This window comes from Cariama cristata, unplaced genomic scaffold (genome assembly GCF_000690535.1).
Source record: "Cariama cristata isolate BGI_N322 unplaced genomic scaffold, ASM69053v1 scaffold40036, whole genome shotgun sequence".
NCBI lineage: Eukaryota > Metazoa > Chordata > Aves > Cariamiformes > Cariamidae > Cariama > Cariama cristata.
Window position 1 is genome coordinate 27,775 of NW_009623453.1, and position 16,862 is coordinate 44,636.

The following is a 16,862-nucleotide window of genomic DNA, read 5'->3' on the forward strand; positions in this document are numbered from 1 at the left end:
CCTTAAGTAGAGGTGTTGAGAATTTAATATCATGTTTCTTAAAGTTCTTCTATAAGATTAAAAAACCATTCATTTGTAGGGACAGTCTCTATCCTTTTTGGCAACTTCTTTGTTTAACCTGCTAACTTTCAGTTTTGACTTGAAAATTGTACATCAATTCATCTTCATATTAAGAAATGAAATATTAAAGTGGTTAAAATACTTGGATTTGGTGGTATGATGTTTGCATTTCTAGAAACAAGTGTCTTTCCTACTGACTGCAGTGGAAAATTCCAGTAAAACTGTTTTTAAATTGGTGTCTCAAGAGTAGTTGTGTTCAGTGTTGTACAGTGTGTGTCATTAAATATTTAAAACTGTAGGCTTTCTGGCTGCCTCTTGACTAGCATTGTATTCAATGATTTTGATATTGCATAACCTTAATGTTCGTCTATTAAATATTCACCTGTTGAAGTAGCTGTGGAAGTAATATTTTAGTACAACTGTTAATTCAGTGCATATGTATATTGTTTGAAGAGAATGAATCTAGAACTATCAGCAAGTACTTACTGAATGAGCAAACTGACGGGGTACAGGTAGTAAGATGAATCTGGAGAGTCTCTGCTGTAAATCTGTATCATAAATGAAATAGCTGGACTTTGACATGAATGATTAATAGAAAGTGTATATACCATACTCCAGGCAAGCTTCTTTTGTGTGGGAATTGGGTCCCTTATACCGGTAACATGTGATGTCCTTGTTTTTCTCTAGTGATGCTGACTTGCAATAATCACAGATGACTAGTAATGTTTTGCCAAAGAAAGTCAAACTTCATTTAAACTGGGTTTCTGAAGGTCTGTGTTTCTTTCAGATTTCTTGCCTGGTCTGAATTTCTGGTGCTTAGCAAGATGGCTAGAGATATCCAAGTGTTTGGATATTGATAATGAAGTACTGATTTCAGTTTGTATGTTACTCCTGTGACTAATCTGCACAGATACTGGAATGCATCAGTTAGGATACAGGAGTGGTCACTGGAATACTTTCCATGTAGGGTAATCTGTGATCAGCATGTGTTCTTAGATGTGAAAAACACGTTATAAAAACACTTCAAGAGTTTAAAAGTACTCTGAACCTGAACTTGTAATAGTAGTATTTACTGGTTAGAGCTTATTGCTTTCACTTACTTGCTTTCTTTAAATTGTATTCAGTATAGACCTTGACTGCTATGTCAAACTATTCCAAATAGCATGTACCAGCTAGGGCATGGGCGGTCTGTGAAAGAATTCATACCCTTTTGGCAGAGGCAAAGTGAGAGGAGTTTTGCAGATACTGTTTTACAGCTTGACAGATCCCAGTTCTGTAGCGTAAGGTAAACTTGCAGTAAGTTAGCAAACATTTTTTGTGGATTTCTCTGCTGAGGGGCTCAGAGTGAGTTTATATCCTTGATATGTCACACCGTGTGTCCAGCAGTGTGAATTCTGCTTTGGAAGACAGTGTCACTGTTCTGAATTCCTCTTGGAAGGAATAGGGGGAAGATGACTGTATCACTGGTTTTATACAAAAAGCTGAGTGGGAATACTCTGTCCTGGCTTTGTTACCTTCACTGCAATCAAGTTACTCTCAAAATCGGTAGAAGTCCATTTCAAAGAATTTCTTTAAGATCTGTTATGTGTTACTGCAGAATCACAGAATGACTGAGGTTGGGTGCACCTCTGGAGGTCTCTAGTCCAGCCCCCTGCTCAGAGCAGGTTCACCATAAGCAGGTTGCTCAGGCCTGTCCACCTGGGTTTTGAACATCTCCAGGGTTAGACTCTACAAGCTAAGTAACTTCTAATGCTTGATGGCCCTTTACCATGAAAAGATGTTTTCTTATGGAATGAAATCTATGTGGACTTTCCAAATGACCTTTTTTGTGTTTCGGTTTGTGCCTGGTGCTTCTTGTCCTGTCACTTGATACTACAGAGAAGAGTCTGGCTCTGTCTTCTTTACTCCCTTTATCAGATTTTTCTGGCTAAGATCCTGCTGATCTGCCTTTTCTCCAGACTGAGAAATCCCTGCTTCCTCAGCCTTTCCTTGCATCAGAGATGCTGCAGTTCCTTAATCACTTTTGTGGCCCTTTACTGGACTCGCTCTAGTTGTAAATGTTTGTATTGTATTGGGGAGCCCAAAGCTGGAGAGAGTCCCCCAGAAGTGTCTCACCAGTGCTGAGTAGGGAGGAAGGATAATTTTGGGTAATGCTGGTAATGCTTCTACTAATGCAGCCAAGGTGGCTGTTGGCTGTGTTAATGGTAAGGGTACATTCTGCTGGCTGATGATCAGCTTGTTGTCTAACAGGACTCTAAGGTGGTCTGCCAAGCTGTTTTTCAGCCAGTTGGCTCCCAGCATGTACTGGTACGTGGGATTATTCTTCCCCAGGGGAAGACTCTCCTTTTACTGTTGTTGAACTTCTTTGAGGTTCTTATTTGCCCAATTCTCCAGTCTGTTGAGGTCCCTCTGGATGGCAGCACAACCTTCTGGCCTACCAACCACTCCAAGTTTTGTATCATCTATGAAATTTCTGGGGGTACACTCTGCCTCATCATCCAAGTCACTAGTGACGATGTTAACCAGTATTGGATCCAGTATTGATGGAGGCCAGTGATTAGCCTCCAACAGGGTTTCATGCCACTGATGATGACTCGTAGAGCCTGGCAGTTTAGCCAGTTTTCAGTCTATGTCACTGTCCCACTTATCTGGTATGTACTTAATAAGTACATGTGGGTGTACTTAATGTGCACATTGTGAGGATATTATGGAAGAGAGTGTGAAGTCTTGCTAAAACTGAGATAAACAACATCCACTGTTCTCCCCTTGTCCACCAAGGCAGTCATGTGATTCTAAAAGACTTACTAGTTTGGATTTCCACTTTATAAATCCATGCTGACTACTTCTGATCACTTTCTTGTCATGTATGTGACTGGAAGAGATTTTCCTGATTAGTTCCTCAATCACCTTCCCAGGGATTGAATTGAAATTGACTGACCTGTAGTTGCCCAGAGAGCAAGAGAGTTTCTTCCTGGTCTTGAAGATGGGTGATATGTGCTTTCTCCCACTCTTCAGAAACCCACCCTGTTTACCTTGACCTTTCAAAGACAACTGGAAGAGTTGCCTTGCAATGGCATCCATTACCTCCCTCAGCACTGGAGTGCAACCTTTCAGGCCCCATGGACTTTTATCTGTTCACTTTAAATATTCCTCCATGTGGTCTTGCTCCGCTGAGGGTTAGTATTCCTTGTTCCAGACTTTCTACTGTCTTGTGGACGTGGGATCCCTGAAGGTCAGTTTTACTGGTAAAGACTGAGGCAAAGAAAGTACTAAGTATCCTGTCCTCTTCTGTGTCCCTGGTCAGCAGTTTCCCTGCCCTGTTCAGCAGTGGATTCATGTTTTCCCCAGTCTTCCTTCTGCTGCTAATATGTTTGTACAGATCTTTGTTGTTGCCCTTCAGATCTCTCGCCAAATTTAAATCCAGGTGGGCTTTAGCTTTCCTAATCTCATCCGAGCATGACTGTACACCACTTACATATTTCTGATTTCACATCCTGTACACATTGTTTTTATGTTGGAGTTTAATCCCTTGTTCATCCAAGCAGGCCTCCAGACACCTTTGCTTGATTTCCTGCTGCTAGGATGGACCTTTGGCTTGGAGGTGATCCTTCAGTCACTGGAGATGGTGAGCAGGGATGTCAACAGACCTATAAAGCTGTTCTAGCAGCTTGGTTTTTAAGAACTGTGGTATCCACACCTGTGCTGCTGGGCTGTGGTAATCACCAGAGGGTCCACCAGGTATGAATAAGAAAGGAGAATTTTAATTTCATTCTTGGCACTACTGAACTTGAACTACAGATCAGGCAGACCTTGTGAATTAGTTATTTGCTACTAACCTACCTATCACTGACCAAGTGGGAAGGAAGTTTTAGATATTAAGCATTGCCTCACAGAATCCTTAATTGACTTAAGGTTTTTCTTTACTTTTTATGTATCTTCTCTCTTCAGAAAGAACACAACTCTCTTTATTTCTGCTTACATTGTACTTCCTCAGTTTTATTCTATGTAATGTGTTGATTCAGAATGACTTTGACAGTTAGTGGTGGGTGGCTGGATGGAAAGTCCAATTACTGCATTAGATTGCTTAGAAAGTGGAGCTATTTGATCTATCAACATCTATAGAACTACTTCTAGAGCAAAGTCTAGATAGTTTAGAGGCTGGGAAAACAGTAGCACCATAAACTACAGCTTATGGGTTTTGGCAGGCCTTTGGGATCTTCTGTTTATCCTGTTTGAAAGGAGTTTGAGGCTTGCATTCTGCAACTTCTGAGTATTTGCAAGAATGCATGCTTAGAAAACAGCTTAGTAACAGGTACTTCTTTAAAATTACATTAAATTAACATCAAAACTAATGTAAAGTCCACAGTACCTCCTTAATCTTCAGCAAACCGGAGAGGGGGGGAGGGGGAGTTTCTCAGTAGTGAAATGTTTGAGCAGCAGTCATAGCTTTCTTTAAATATAAAGATAAGTCACTGTTTTCCTTCCTTCTTTAGCTGATACTCACTCCTCGGAATTCTGACTTCTCTCCAGAGAACATGACCAAATGCATATGGGAAGAAAAACTTGTGTCTGACAGCTTAAATAGAACTGGATAGAACAACCTTCAGTGTATCTCAATTCCAGAGAGGAGTAAAATTTGACAGATAAAATTGAGATGTGCCAGTGATGCATGCAGCTTTCTTCATCTAGTTTATCTATAAGTAGTACCCATCTTCCCCTGCTTCTGTTGACAGCAGACTTTGTTAATAACCGTTTGTTGTGTTCAATTACAAAATAGATGTTGTTGCTGTGCCCTCCTACTATGTAGAGTTAAATTTGGAGGAGTGGAAGGGTTCCTTCTGAACAGCTAAGTTAAGGTTTGTTTTGAGAACTCCTTGGTTTTCATAATTCATGATTTTATTGTATAGTTCTGTCCCCATGGCAGTCTGCCTCCATTCTGTGGCCCTGGGTCTCCTTAAGGTCATCCTGCCAAGTGTGGCATGGAGCTTTATTTCTTAAAGAAGCTCACAGCCAAGTGGGCCAGTTGGGCAAGATTTTTTCATTCCTTAGCTGTTGTATTTTTCTACCTGGACACTGGCAGCTATTCTAGTATGAACTTGCACAGTTTCACAAAAAAAAGTAAATTAGGAGAAAAGGCTGAGGTTATTCTCAACTGCCTGTGTGGGAGATCAGAAGACAAGCACTTCGAACACAGGTCTCTGGCTCTTGTGTGGCTCTCATCTTAAAAGAGCAAGGCATTATGGCTTGCAGGGCTCTATGTTGTACAGTGTGTTATCTTGGACAACTGCAAGTTTTGTAGATCAACCCTGTTCAGCCAGCTTTGAAAGATATCTTGCACAAAGCCTCTGGGTGGAACTTGAAGGATCACAGCAGTGTTCAGGGTACTGCTTATTTAGTCTCTGGGGTGCTCTATCTCAGTTGTCTCTTGTTTTGCTTACACAGGAGTGTTAAGAGTCTGCTTATCTGCATGGAAATGAGACAGGGGGAGGATTTAAAAAGAAATGTCAAAGGATTAGGCAAAAGATACATTTACAGGGTTAAATTCCATCTGCCTGGAGTTGCCTGGTCCTACGTTGCAGGGAGGGCAAAAAAAGGAGATAAATCTGAGCACTTCTTGAGTCTCCTTTTTACCTTTATATTTTGTACAGTGAAAACCCCAAATAAGGTATTTTGTCCTGTCCTGTTCCACAAGCATGGATGTTCTGTTCTAATCTTTCCTTTCATAGGTGTAAACAGCTTGTACAAACTTCAGTGGGAGTTGCTGAACTTAATAAAATATTTCTAACTGAGACTTTGAGGCAGCAGGTAAAAAGTTCTGTCCAAAAGGACCTGAAAAGCTAGCTGTCACTTGGCATTCGGTTGTAAGACCTCTGTGTTGCAGAAACTGGTGAGCTGCTGAACAGCCAAAATGCAAGTTGCTTTACTATTCTGCCATTCATTCTTAGGCCTATAAAAGTGGTGTAGCAAAGTTTATCTTGACCTCATGAATGATTGTCATGTGATAGGAAGCTCAACACTTGTACAAAGGGCACAGAACTTGAAAAACGCTTGCAAACCTCTTAAGTGCTTTGGACTGTGTTCTGGTGTTTTTAACCTAGATATCAACTGGAAATCTTTATTCCTTGTGTTTTTTAATATTTTTTTAAATGATAATTAAAAGGAAATCCTTCTTGGATTGTCTTAAATTTATCTTTTTAATCTTATAGGATGCTAATGGAGAATACTTTTCTCCACCAAGGCTTGCTGGAGGTCTGTACCTAGCTTTTCTCCTTTTATTTGAAAGTACTCCTTAGATTATATATGAGTTCGTGTAGTGAGGTTTTGCTGTGCAGTCTATGTCACCTTCTTTCAGTGTTTTGACAGAAGCCAGCATGAAAAAAAACCACTTAACTGGCTTTGCAAGGTAACTTTTCTGGCTGCTCTTAAAACATTCCAGTGTTTCAGAACAAATGACACTGTCCTATGTCAATTGTTTTTAAAGTGTTTGATTTCTAGTTTTTTTCCTTTCTTTTTCCTAAGGTTTCTTACGCACGACCAAGTTCGGCTTCTATCAGAGATGCAAATTTGTATGTTAGTGGACTTCCAAAAACAATGATCCAGAAAGAACTGGAACAACTCTTTTCCCAATATGGACGCATTATTACTTCTCGTATTCTGATTGACCAAGTCACTGGTAAGTAAGCAGTTTTGCACTTCCTCTGCTTCTTGGATTGACAGTTTAAGAAGTATTTCACCTTTTGGTACAATAGTCTTGTCTCTAGAATGTATGAAAGGTGTATGTAGGCCAGAAAATGCAATTTTCTGCTGGAGTTGTTCATAAATATGCATGGACAAAAATAGATTATGGAGTATACTGAGGCAACTTGAGTCACTTTCACCCGGAAGGGGCAGGTTTGAAGCCTGTTTCATGGCTTGTAATAAATTTACAGTTGCTATAACCTTCCTTTCCAAGCTGCCATGTGAAAATAGTCCCTATGCGCCTTGTGAAATGCTATTAAATGCTTTTTTATAAAAATAAAGTTTTCTGCAGAAATGAACAGCTGGTTCTTTGAGGCTGGGATTACAAAAGACCCAGACTGGGAAGTGCTGTTAAGACTGTTTTCAAGGTTGCAGCATTAACTTTGGGCACACTGAAGAACATTAACTTTGAGTTACTCGGGAGCAGATATGGTCTGTGCTTAGCAATGCCTTACAGAAATAAGCTCTAGCAGGTTGGTTGTGTTACAGTATGTGTCTTAACCAGTGAGTGGGTGTCAGTGACACTCTGTGGTTACTATTCAGACATGGACAGTGCTGCATGTGTTTTTGCTGTCTGAAATGGCTGATCTTGACGAGCTTTATAACATGCTACCTTACCTGCTTCCAGCAGGTCTGTTCCAAAAATAAGCAATCAAATGAAATGCCAAGTGCATGACAGAAGTATTGAATGTGTAAAGCAAAATACAAAGGAGCAAGGCTCTCAATTCTCATCTTTCAAAAAAACTAGGGGTGTGATGCAGAAGAATTCATTTGCTCACATAATCATTCCCTGAATAATAAGCTAACTTGGATTTTTTTTATAGCTGTACCTTTTCAAAGTTGCATGTCGTCGTGGGGGACAGCTTTCAGCTGTAGGAGGTCATAAAGTTTTCAAATGGTTTTGCTTTGAGAGGATTGTGCATACCAGTGTTTGACACTTGGCTGACCTATAGAGGACCTCATATGTACCTCTTTGCAATTCCGTTGTGTCAATACTGAGATTTCTGTTAACATAATACTTATGGAGTGTTTTAATAGTATGAGTTGGTGAGACTGTAGAGAGGCAGGGAAAGGAAAGCTAAAGGCCAAATAGTTACTTGCAGAAGCAGCATATTTGCAAGTCAGATTTCCAGTCTTTGTACAGTAACTAGCTGCTTACAGTATCTTCCTGTATATTCATGCACAGAAATAGTGGGATGGTGGAAAATGGGCCACATAAGTAAATATAATTACTTATATGTACTGTAATTCTAAGTATTCATAAATCCTAATATGGCACAGTTTTTCTCTGGTGTAGACTGTTGTTCAGGTTTAAGCTTTCTTCCGTATTTCTTAGTAATTTGGAAGAGGTAGACTCAAAATGGTATGAATAATAAGATTGTGACACAAACTGACATGAAAAGCGCGAAGTTGAAGCTGTGACATTTGCCTCTTTAACGCTTTCTTATGCCTGCTCATTGTCACTTTGATGGTTTAAATTGTCATTGTTTATGAGCAGAATACATTTCTTGTCATTAATGTCTTTCTCAAGCGAGGACAAGCATCTAACTTGTCTGCTTATTCATGAACCAAAATACAAGGGGACTCTCAGTGGATTTAGGGATGTTAAAACAAAGCATGCAGCTAACTAGTATTGACTGTAGTAGCTTTAATGTTAATTAGTCTAAGTATTGACAGCTCAGTGTGTTTATATTTAAGCCACAGTATAAATTTTTGAGGTGTAGTGTTCGTAAGATCTTCCGTAAGCACTTGCTGATCCCCTTTCACGTTGTCTCTGACTTTTTTATACCAAGGAAGAATCTATGGACCAATAAAAGTTTCCTTCAAAAACAACACAAAAGTATGGTGGTATGTGGGAACTGAATCTTTTACTTGGAGGTAACCATGGACTGTTAAAACAGGGCTATAATTCCCACTACTACAATCTAGAACCTGAGCTCTGTTCTTTGTCCTCTCAGCATATTTGCTCCAAAGGGAACTTTTAAGGGGTGCTGCAGGAGAACGTAAGCCATTTCTTGCTGCTAGAGAGAGGTTGACTAAGCTATTTACAGAACTGTGAATTTAAAGAGTAGCATGAACTGAACAGAGGTTACAGTGCAGCTGGTTCTGGATTCAGTTCCATCCCTTCGGAAATTGCTTTGTTTCATAATTACCCTTTGGCTCATTCTGTTTAAGTGGTCTCCACTGTGTTTTCACTCAACTGTCCAAGCTTTATACACAATGTATCTTATGTCAGTTAAATTTTTTTAAAAATAAATATTTGCAATAGAAAAGCCTTCTTTAAGCAAAAACTCAGTTCTAATATGCTCAGTTATGTATTCACAGCCATTGGCCATTAACATAGCAATTGGCTATGAAAATCAAATGTTAACATCTAATATTCCAGAGTCTCTGAATTAATTATTATATGCTTCCTTCACCCTGTGCAGGGATATCAAGGGGTGTGGGGTTTATCCGGTTTGACAAGCGAATTGAAGCAGAAGAAGCTATCAAGGGCCTGAATGGCCAGAAACCTCCAGGTGCCACAGAGCCCATCACTGTAAAGTTTGCTAACAATCCAAGCCAAAAAACCAATCAGGCCATCCTTTCCCAGCTGTACCATTCTCCAAACAGAAGGTATCCAGCACCTCTAGCTCAGCAGGCTCAACGTTTTAGGTAAGTCAAATACGTGTTTGTGTGTGAGTGTGCTGGAAGCCACGTGCTCCCATAGGCCTGTCTATTTCCCTCCACTCTTTCTGTTCCCTGCTTGTCTGATTTCTGTGTGAAGGAAACACATGAAAATGTTGAAGTTCAGCTATGCTGCTACATGCAACTAAAAGCAAAAATGCATTCCGTCCTATTGATAGCATTTCAGTATCTAATAAATCTACTTAGAGTTAAATGGAGGTGAAATCTTTTTCTTCTACACAGTCACTCAAAAAAAAAATCCCTTTTTAAAGGTTATTTTTAATTTCCTAGATCAGTCTTGATTAATGTGTGAGTTGATTTGGCTAACATTGACCTGGGCAATTTGGGTTTCTTCTTAGCCGTATGGCATGCCACAGACAGCCTCCTCTTCACCACCCCCTATCTTTCCTCCTTGTTCTGGCTTTCGTTTTTTTCCTAGTCAGTTGTCTAAATCCTACATGCCACACTTCGACTTCTCTTATTACAAACTTTTGTAATGCAGATTATTCAAATATTTTCTGCATGTGTTTTTTGCGGATATATGTTCCTGTCATGTTGAAACTACAGCCATACAGTTCCCTGTGATATTTAGCTTATTGAAAAGGACAGATGGTGAGAACAAAGTGAAACAAATATTGTATTGACTATATTCACGAGTACCTCAGATTTTTTCCAGTGATTTTGATAATTTCTTCCCACGCTCTGCCCCTGTGCTATGTGACTGGAATGTGTTAAGCAGTAATATATTCAAACAGCTTCTATTTTATTTTTCAAGAAATAAAATTAACTGACAGTTTGCTTCAAAGATAATATACCAGACTTAATGCTTTGCATTGGCTACCCTCACTTTTAGGCCAAATATTCAGACTTCATGGACTGAACTTGTGGCAGAACTTCTGAATTCTTAGCTTTTCAGCCTTTTGTGCTGCAAGTGTCACAGGTGTGAAAGTCAGCACTAGAGTAGGCTTTCTGCTGTAAGGGAAGGGAATAACAAATTTTACTTACTGTTTGGTGGATTTTCTTACCATATCTTAGGGAATAAAAGGGTTAATTTAAACTGTGTGCTGAATATTGTGTAAAAGTAGGCTTGCCTTTGTTCCTTAGGCGGAGCATAGGGGCAGAAGTTGCACTTGCAGGATGCACTCAAGTGCATTATATGAAGTAAGATCATGAGGGAGCTGTTGTACAGCCTGTGTGTTACAACATTCAGCATACTCTGGGAAGTCTGGCCTGCTGACTCCCTGAGTTCTGAGTGCACTTGTTCCCAGATACTCGGCTGTGTTTGGCATTACTGGCTGGGGATAGCATCTGTATTTAACTGATACTCCAGATAGATCTATTGTGATTTGTAAAAATTCTCCAACTTTTGGAGTTTTTCCTTTGGTAGGCTCTGAAAAGTTCTTTGCAGTTAAGCAATTTCAATAGACTACCCCTGTCCTGCAACATTAAACTTTGAACCTTGTAAATTACATTTGCTTGTTTATGATTTGGTTTGTTTTAAAAAAGTGTATTTTTATGAATGCCTATTTAAATTTCACTAGGAAGTGGGGTTTTTTTGAGATACGAAGTGTAAAGTGATGCCTGAAACAACCATAAGAGTTATTGTGGTTTTCTCTGCTTAAAAGTATGATGGTAACAAGCACTGAGTAGGTATCAAGTTTGTAGCGAATAGGAGGGAGAGTAAAATTTTCTTCAGTTTTATCAATGCAGAAGGAAGAGCAAGGCTGAACTGACTGGTCAAAAGGTAAACTGAGGTTGCAGACAAAATTAGATATTTTTTTTTAATAATTTTTTGGGGGAAGGCCTTCAGGCTTCTGTCTGTTATCTAAGAGAGGCAGCCTTGCCAAATTTCAAATTTTTATAACTGTAAAAGGAAATAATCTTTCATTTTTTAGGTCTTTGTTTTGCTGTTGCAGAATTCCATCTCTGTTGCTGACTATGTACTTCAGATTGCACCAATGCTTCAGATCTTTAATGTCTTTTACATGCAAGAAATTTTAGCTGTTGACACTTCAGACAGGATTATCTGATACAGTTGCCCAGTCTCTATTAATGGTTGTCAGAGAAATGCAGACAAAGTCGGCATAAACTTTAGTAATAAAGAACAATAGGACCACTACAATGCTGCTTTTCACTTAAGAAAAATCTTGAGCTGGACTTTCAAAAGCAGCTGTACATAATTGTTCCTCAGTTTCTGTAGGATGTGTAACTTAAAAGCTTCTTTAAAAATTTTCTAGTGAATGCCCCTGAGAATTTTTGCAGAATATTTTTAAGTTGTCCAGTTAACCAATGAAAACTGTTACAGTGATACCATTACTGTATGAAGTCCTCAGCTGACTGCTGTAAGGCAAGGACCTATAAATGGTGGTGTTTCTGGAACACTTCACTTTCCTCTCTGCCCCCAAATGTTAATGACGGTAGACCTCTGTCATCCACACTAAGACTACTGATAGTAGTCAGGCATTTTTTAATTTCCTCTTTTCTGCTCTTTTGGGGGTTCAGTGGCTTGCTTTCTTGTCAGTTTATCCAACAAATCCTATTCACTGCAGAATCATAATGCTGTGTAGTTTGAGACCTTTACTTAGCTGCAGGTGACACCAAATATTTTTTTCTTCAAGTTCTTTTGTGCATAAGTGTAGTTATACTACTGCAGCACTTGACTTTAGATTCTGTATACCAGCAATGGTTCTTAAATCCTATAGCTCATTACTGTAGAGAAATCACAATAAGGTACAGATCTGTAAGGTAGCTGTAAGCTAAAAACTAAAATGAAGTGTACCTTTTTTACCTAAGCTTGTATTTTGGGGAGTCTTGAAGAGAACCCTTTAACAAGACTTTGTCTTCACATGTCCGGGCTTTGCCGGAAAGAAACAAGAGCTTCTTTAGGGTAGAAATTTTCTTAGAGAAGCACTTTAAGCTTCTTCAGGAATAAGATTAATAGGATTGGTATGCATTGCGTGTTCCAGGTATTGGCTAGGTAATTCCAAAGGGTTTAGAGTTGTGGTGGCATGCTACAGTTTAGCAGCTTGGGGGAAGGTGAGGGAAGAAATACATGGAGAAAACTTAGTCTAATGTGTGTGAGTGTGTGTATATATATTATAAAACCACTTTATTCTGGCAAAGAGTAGGTAAATGCAAAATCTTTTTTGCAGTCCATGTTCTAAGACTTGTTACTGCTCCAAACCCCTGCGTCTGGCTGGGTATTCATGTCACCAAACTGTCAGAAGCCTCAGTAGAATCTTCACCCAAAACAAGTTAGGAATCTGGAAAATTTCACTGAGGTGGTTGCTGACTTTATGCTAACAGTATTTGACTTAAGCTAAACTTGTGGTAGTGGTGCACTTTCTGAGCTGAACTAGTTATGGTTGGGGATACTACACAAGAACATACATTTTGTATTCACGGACTGTATTAGGTGAAACAAGGTGCCACAGCTCTTTCAGTGGTGATGCTTTGGTACAGTGCAAGAAATACGGCAGTAATATGCCAAGTTTCCTTAAAATTAAAGGATGGATAAGTCTGAAGATTGAACACTTTGCTAAATGTTTTGCAGGTTGGACAATCTGCTCAACATGGCTTATGGAGTAAAGAGGTAATAACGGACTTAAGTATTTTGCATGCTCTTACTTTTTCAGTGAGACTTAAGTTGGGTTTTTGCATGTTGAGACTTCAGCTGAGGTTGTTCATTTTGGTGCATTTTGTAGCAGTTCTGTGGAATTGCTGTTTCAAATGACTTACTAATCCTCGCTGGCTTTATAGCATGCTTTTCTTTTGTTTTTTGTTTGTTTTTTGTTTTTTGTTTTTTTTTTTGTTTGTATGTTGCTTCACTTCAGACAGACCTAGCACTGTTCCCTCTACTTGTGTATAATATTGTACATAGCATTTTTGCAGTTGGGGGGGGGGACCTTATTAGTCTGGCCAACATGTTCGTGCTGTGAAAATGCATGTATAATTTTCTTTTTTATTCTGAAATTTTGTTACTGGGACACTCTGTGAACAGCTACTTTATGATTCCATTTTGTTTTCCCCCCATTCTTTAGTAGATTTCCTCCAATGACCATTGATGGAATGACCAGTTTGGCTGGAATTAATATCCCTGGACATGCAGGAACTGGATGGTGCATTTTTGTGTACAACTTGGCCCCTGATGCTGATGAGAGTATCCTCTGGCAAATGTTTGGACCCTTCGGAGCAGTAACCAATGTGAAGGTCATCCGTGACTTTAACACCAACAAGTGCAAAGGTTTTGGATTTGTGACTATGACAAACTATGATGAGGCAGCTATGGCAATAGCCAGCCTGAATGGATACCGCCTTGGGGACAGAGTATTGCAGGTCTCCTTCAAAACAAACAAAACGCACAAAGCCTAACAAGTTATTCTCAGTGCATTAATACATTGAAAACTACAACAAAGGCAATTTACAAGAAGCTTTATGCATTAGTAAATGCCTTTGTTGTATGCCAGTGTGGAAATGGGGATAAAATGACTACTTAGCATCCTAAGAATATGTGAGATTTTTTTATTGCTAGTATTTGAATTAAAACTTCTTAAATATCTTTTGTGTTTAAATATTGACAAGAGGTACAGGGTTTTTACCTGTTAACAATACGTATTCTATTGCCTTCTTTGAAGAAGGTGGACCTTTTAAAATGTTTCAGCTAAGGGAAGAAGTTTTTTTCTTTTTACATCACTGCCTTTAACCTATGAGTAAATAGTGAGGCTTTGTTTTAAGTTGGTTTTTTTGTTATTTCTTGATTTGCCTTGTGTTTAATTTACATTTTAATGCATTGGTGGTTTGTTGTTCAAGAAAAGTATTTGAAGTTTACATTTTATTTATAAAGTTACAAGCAGTATTTATTTTATAATTATCATTTGGGTTGGGGAATGGGAACATGTTATAAAAGCTTATTGTAAGAATACTGGAGAACTTTTCGTAAAGCAGTACCTTGCCAAAGAGATAAGAGCCTCTTTGATGTGGGTTTAAAAAAGCATCTATTTTTATAAAAAAAAAAAATAAAAAAATTTGGAGAAACTTTTTACTGGTCCTGGAACAAATATTTTGACTTGAATTCTTTGAGAAATCTCTTCATATGACACCTAGTGAGCTTTTAAAACTTACCAGGAAATTTGCAATTGTTGGGGAAAACTTAGAAAGATTTGTGATGTAGTAATACTTTTGAGACCTTTGTATTAAGGAGTAAATGAGTTGCACTGTTGGTTTCATTTTTGTAATCATCAGTGGAGTCTTTGATCATCCTGGTTATTAAGTGATAGGTGGCTCACATTAATTTGTGATTTTTGAAACATGAAAATTTAAAGGAGCATATAAGAGCAAGCAGGAAACTTAAAATACTGAGAGATGGGGGAAAAAAAATCTGTTCTTCCTAAAGAATTCCCTTCAGATAGAGCTCATGGTGTTTAGTGATGTACTTGCTATTGTTTGAAGAATTGTTTTGTCTTAAGAAAAGACATTGAGCATGGTTTGCGCAGCTGCAAATCAGCAGAAGTGGCCTGAGTTGGGTGTATTTGGAGGTATTTTGAAAGTTATGTTCAAGGCTAACACCTGAGCTTTGTGTAATGTAAATAAGACCTTGAGTTATGAACCTTTCAGCTAATTTTGATTTTAGTTTATTTTTCAAGTTACATGCCAAGTGATGTTCAACTTTGAATGTTTTTGTATGAGTTTTTTCTTTGTAAATGGCATTAACATTGTTACTTGAGGTCTGCTTATTCATTTTTGTTGTCCTGAGGACTTGAATTTACAGTGCATCAGATCTGTTGCTATTTTTGTCTGTAGATAGTCTAGCTTCGGCTGTTTATGGTGATGCTACATTTTTGTTTATAAATATGTTTGTGGTAAAAAACAAGTATAAACATAAGTTTTGAACAAATTTCCTTACATTTTTCGTACAAAAACCATAAATACCTGTATGTTATTGAAATTTAACTTTGTATGATGCTTAAATCACTATTTGGGGAAATAGAAAAAGTCTTTGCCATGTATTGAAAAAATTTAAGAGAAAATACAGACTATTTTCTGATTAGCATCTAGCTTACGATTAAATTTTTAAAAAAAAGCTGAGGGTTTGATGCCTTCACCAGGATGCACTGACAACTATGTAGTTACATCCTGCTTTTTGTATAAACTGAGATGCTCATATGCTTCCCCTTAGAAAAAGCAATGTTCTATGCATAACATAGTTGTACACTATCTTTGCAGTTGCTTTTGGTTCTTATTCTTTTAAATTGTAGTTATAAATTTTTCAGTATAGTACAGTACATATACTGTGAAGCGCGTGCTAAAGTGAATATGCGAGTTTTCATGCTGACCCACTCAATGCTATTCAAAAATCAATTGGCTTCCAGAGCACTTCCTCATTCTTAGGTGCATTTAGATTGTTAAAGCTAAACCTCTGCATTAAAAATTGTATATACTATAAAAATCACAAACTTTCCAAAGTGGGGAAACAGTAGCTACATGCTTCTTCCTATACTACTGTAGCAACTAACGGCATTGATGAGAAGGCATGTAAATTGGGCTTCACTTTACAGTGTTTATCAGAGCACTTAGTAAAATATAAGGCTGGTATTTATTTGAAGTTGTATAGTATGACTTAATTCACATCTGTTGGAATAGAAAATATATTCTGTTGAGTATTTAAGAGGTTGTACATGTTTTCTTTTGTGTTTGGATCCTTTGTACTTTTTCATGTTCAGTACATCAATAAACAAAGTTGAAGGGAAAACAGTGTCACAAGCAGGTCTTTTACCATTGTCCTCTGCTTTAATGGGTAAGCAATCTGAGTGAAAGGTTTCTGCAAAGCTCTTGAGCTCCTTTTAACTTAGCCTAGGATGCTAGTTACCAACGAAGAGGTAAGACAGTGGAGCTGTGTACCAGTTCTGTTAAGTTAGAATCAGTGTCAAATCTTTTCACTTTGGTTTTATATGAACAACTCAGTACTTAGGCTGATATAATAACTCAGGGTCATTAAACATATTCAGTAGAAAATAATTTGCTGTCTGTCTAGCAGACTGCTATTCAGTGTAGCTAAGTTAATGCCCTAGTGTGTTAGGATAAATACAGAGGAGAGGGAAGGATTTACTCTTTATTGCAATGTCCATTTGCTGTTTAATTACTACATTAATTTGTGGAGCTCCATTAATTGAGTGGACATTCACTTAGCCTTAGTTTGCTGTTCTTTTCCTTTCCCAGCTCTTGGAAGAAATTATTTGAAATTAGTCACCTGTCTCTTGCCTTTTTAAAGTACATACACTTCTAAATTCATTTTCTTTGCTCAGCTGAATGAGAATGACTTTCCACCAGTGAGAATACAATTCCAAAAGTGGCTTATGCAGTATATCTTTTATTTTTAACTATTTTCTTTCACCTTCTCT

General features: G+C 38.2%; 1 protein-coding gene across 1 annotated transcript in view; it reads left to right on the forward strand.

Annotated features, from left to right (window-relative positions):
- Positions 1-14,468, forward strand: part of LOC104163660 (ELAV-like protein 2) — a gene marked incomplete at its 5' end in the record, with an annotated part of 26,734 nt that extends 12,266 nt beyond the window's left edge. Inside the window, 4 exons of the mRNA XM_009702733.1 lie at positions 6,580-6,733; positions 9,228-9,453; positions 13,019-13,057; positions 13,509-14,468. Of these exons, the coding sequence (XP_009701035.1) occupies positions 6,580-6,733; positions 9,228-9,453; positions 13,019-13,057; positions 13,509-13,836 (747 nt within the window). The remainder of the gene's footprint in view (positions 1-6,579; positions 6,734-9,227; positions 9,454-13,018; positions 13,058-13,508) is intronic.
- Positions 14,469-16,862: the final 2,394 nt, after the last annotated feature.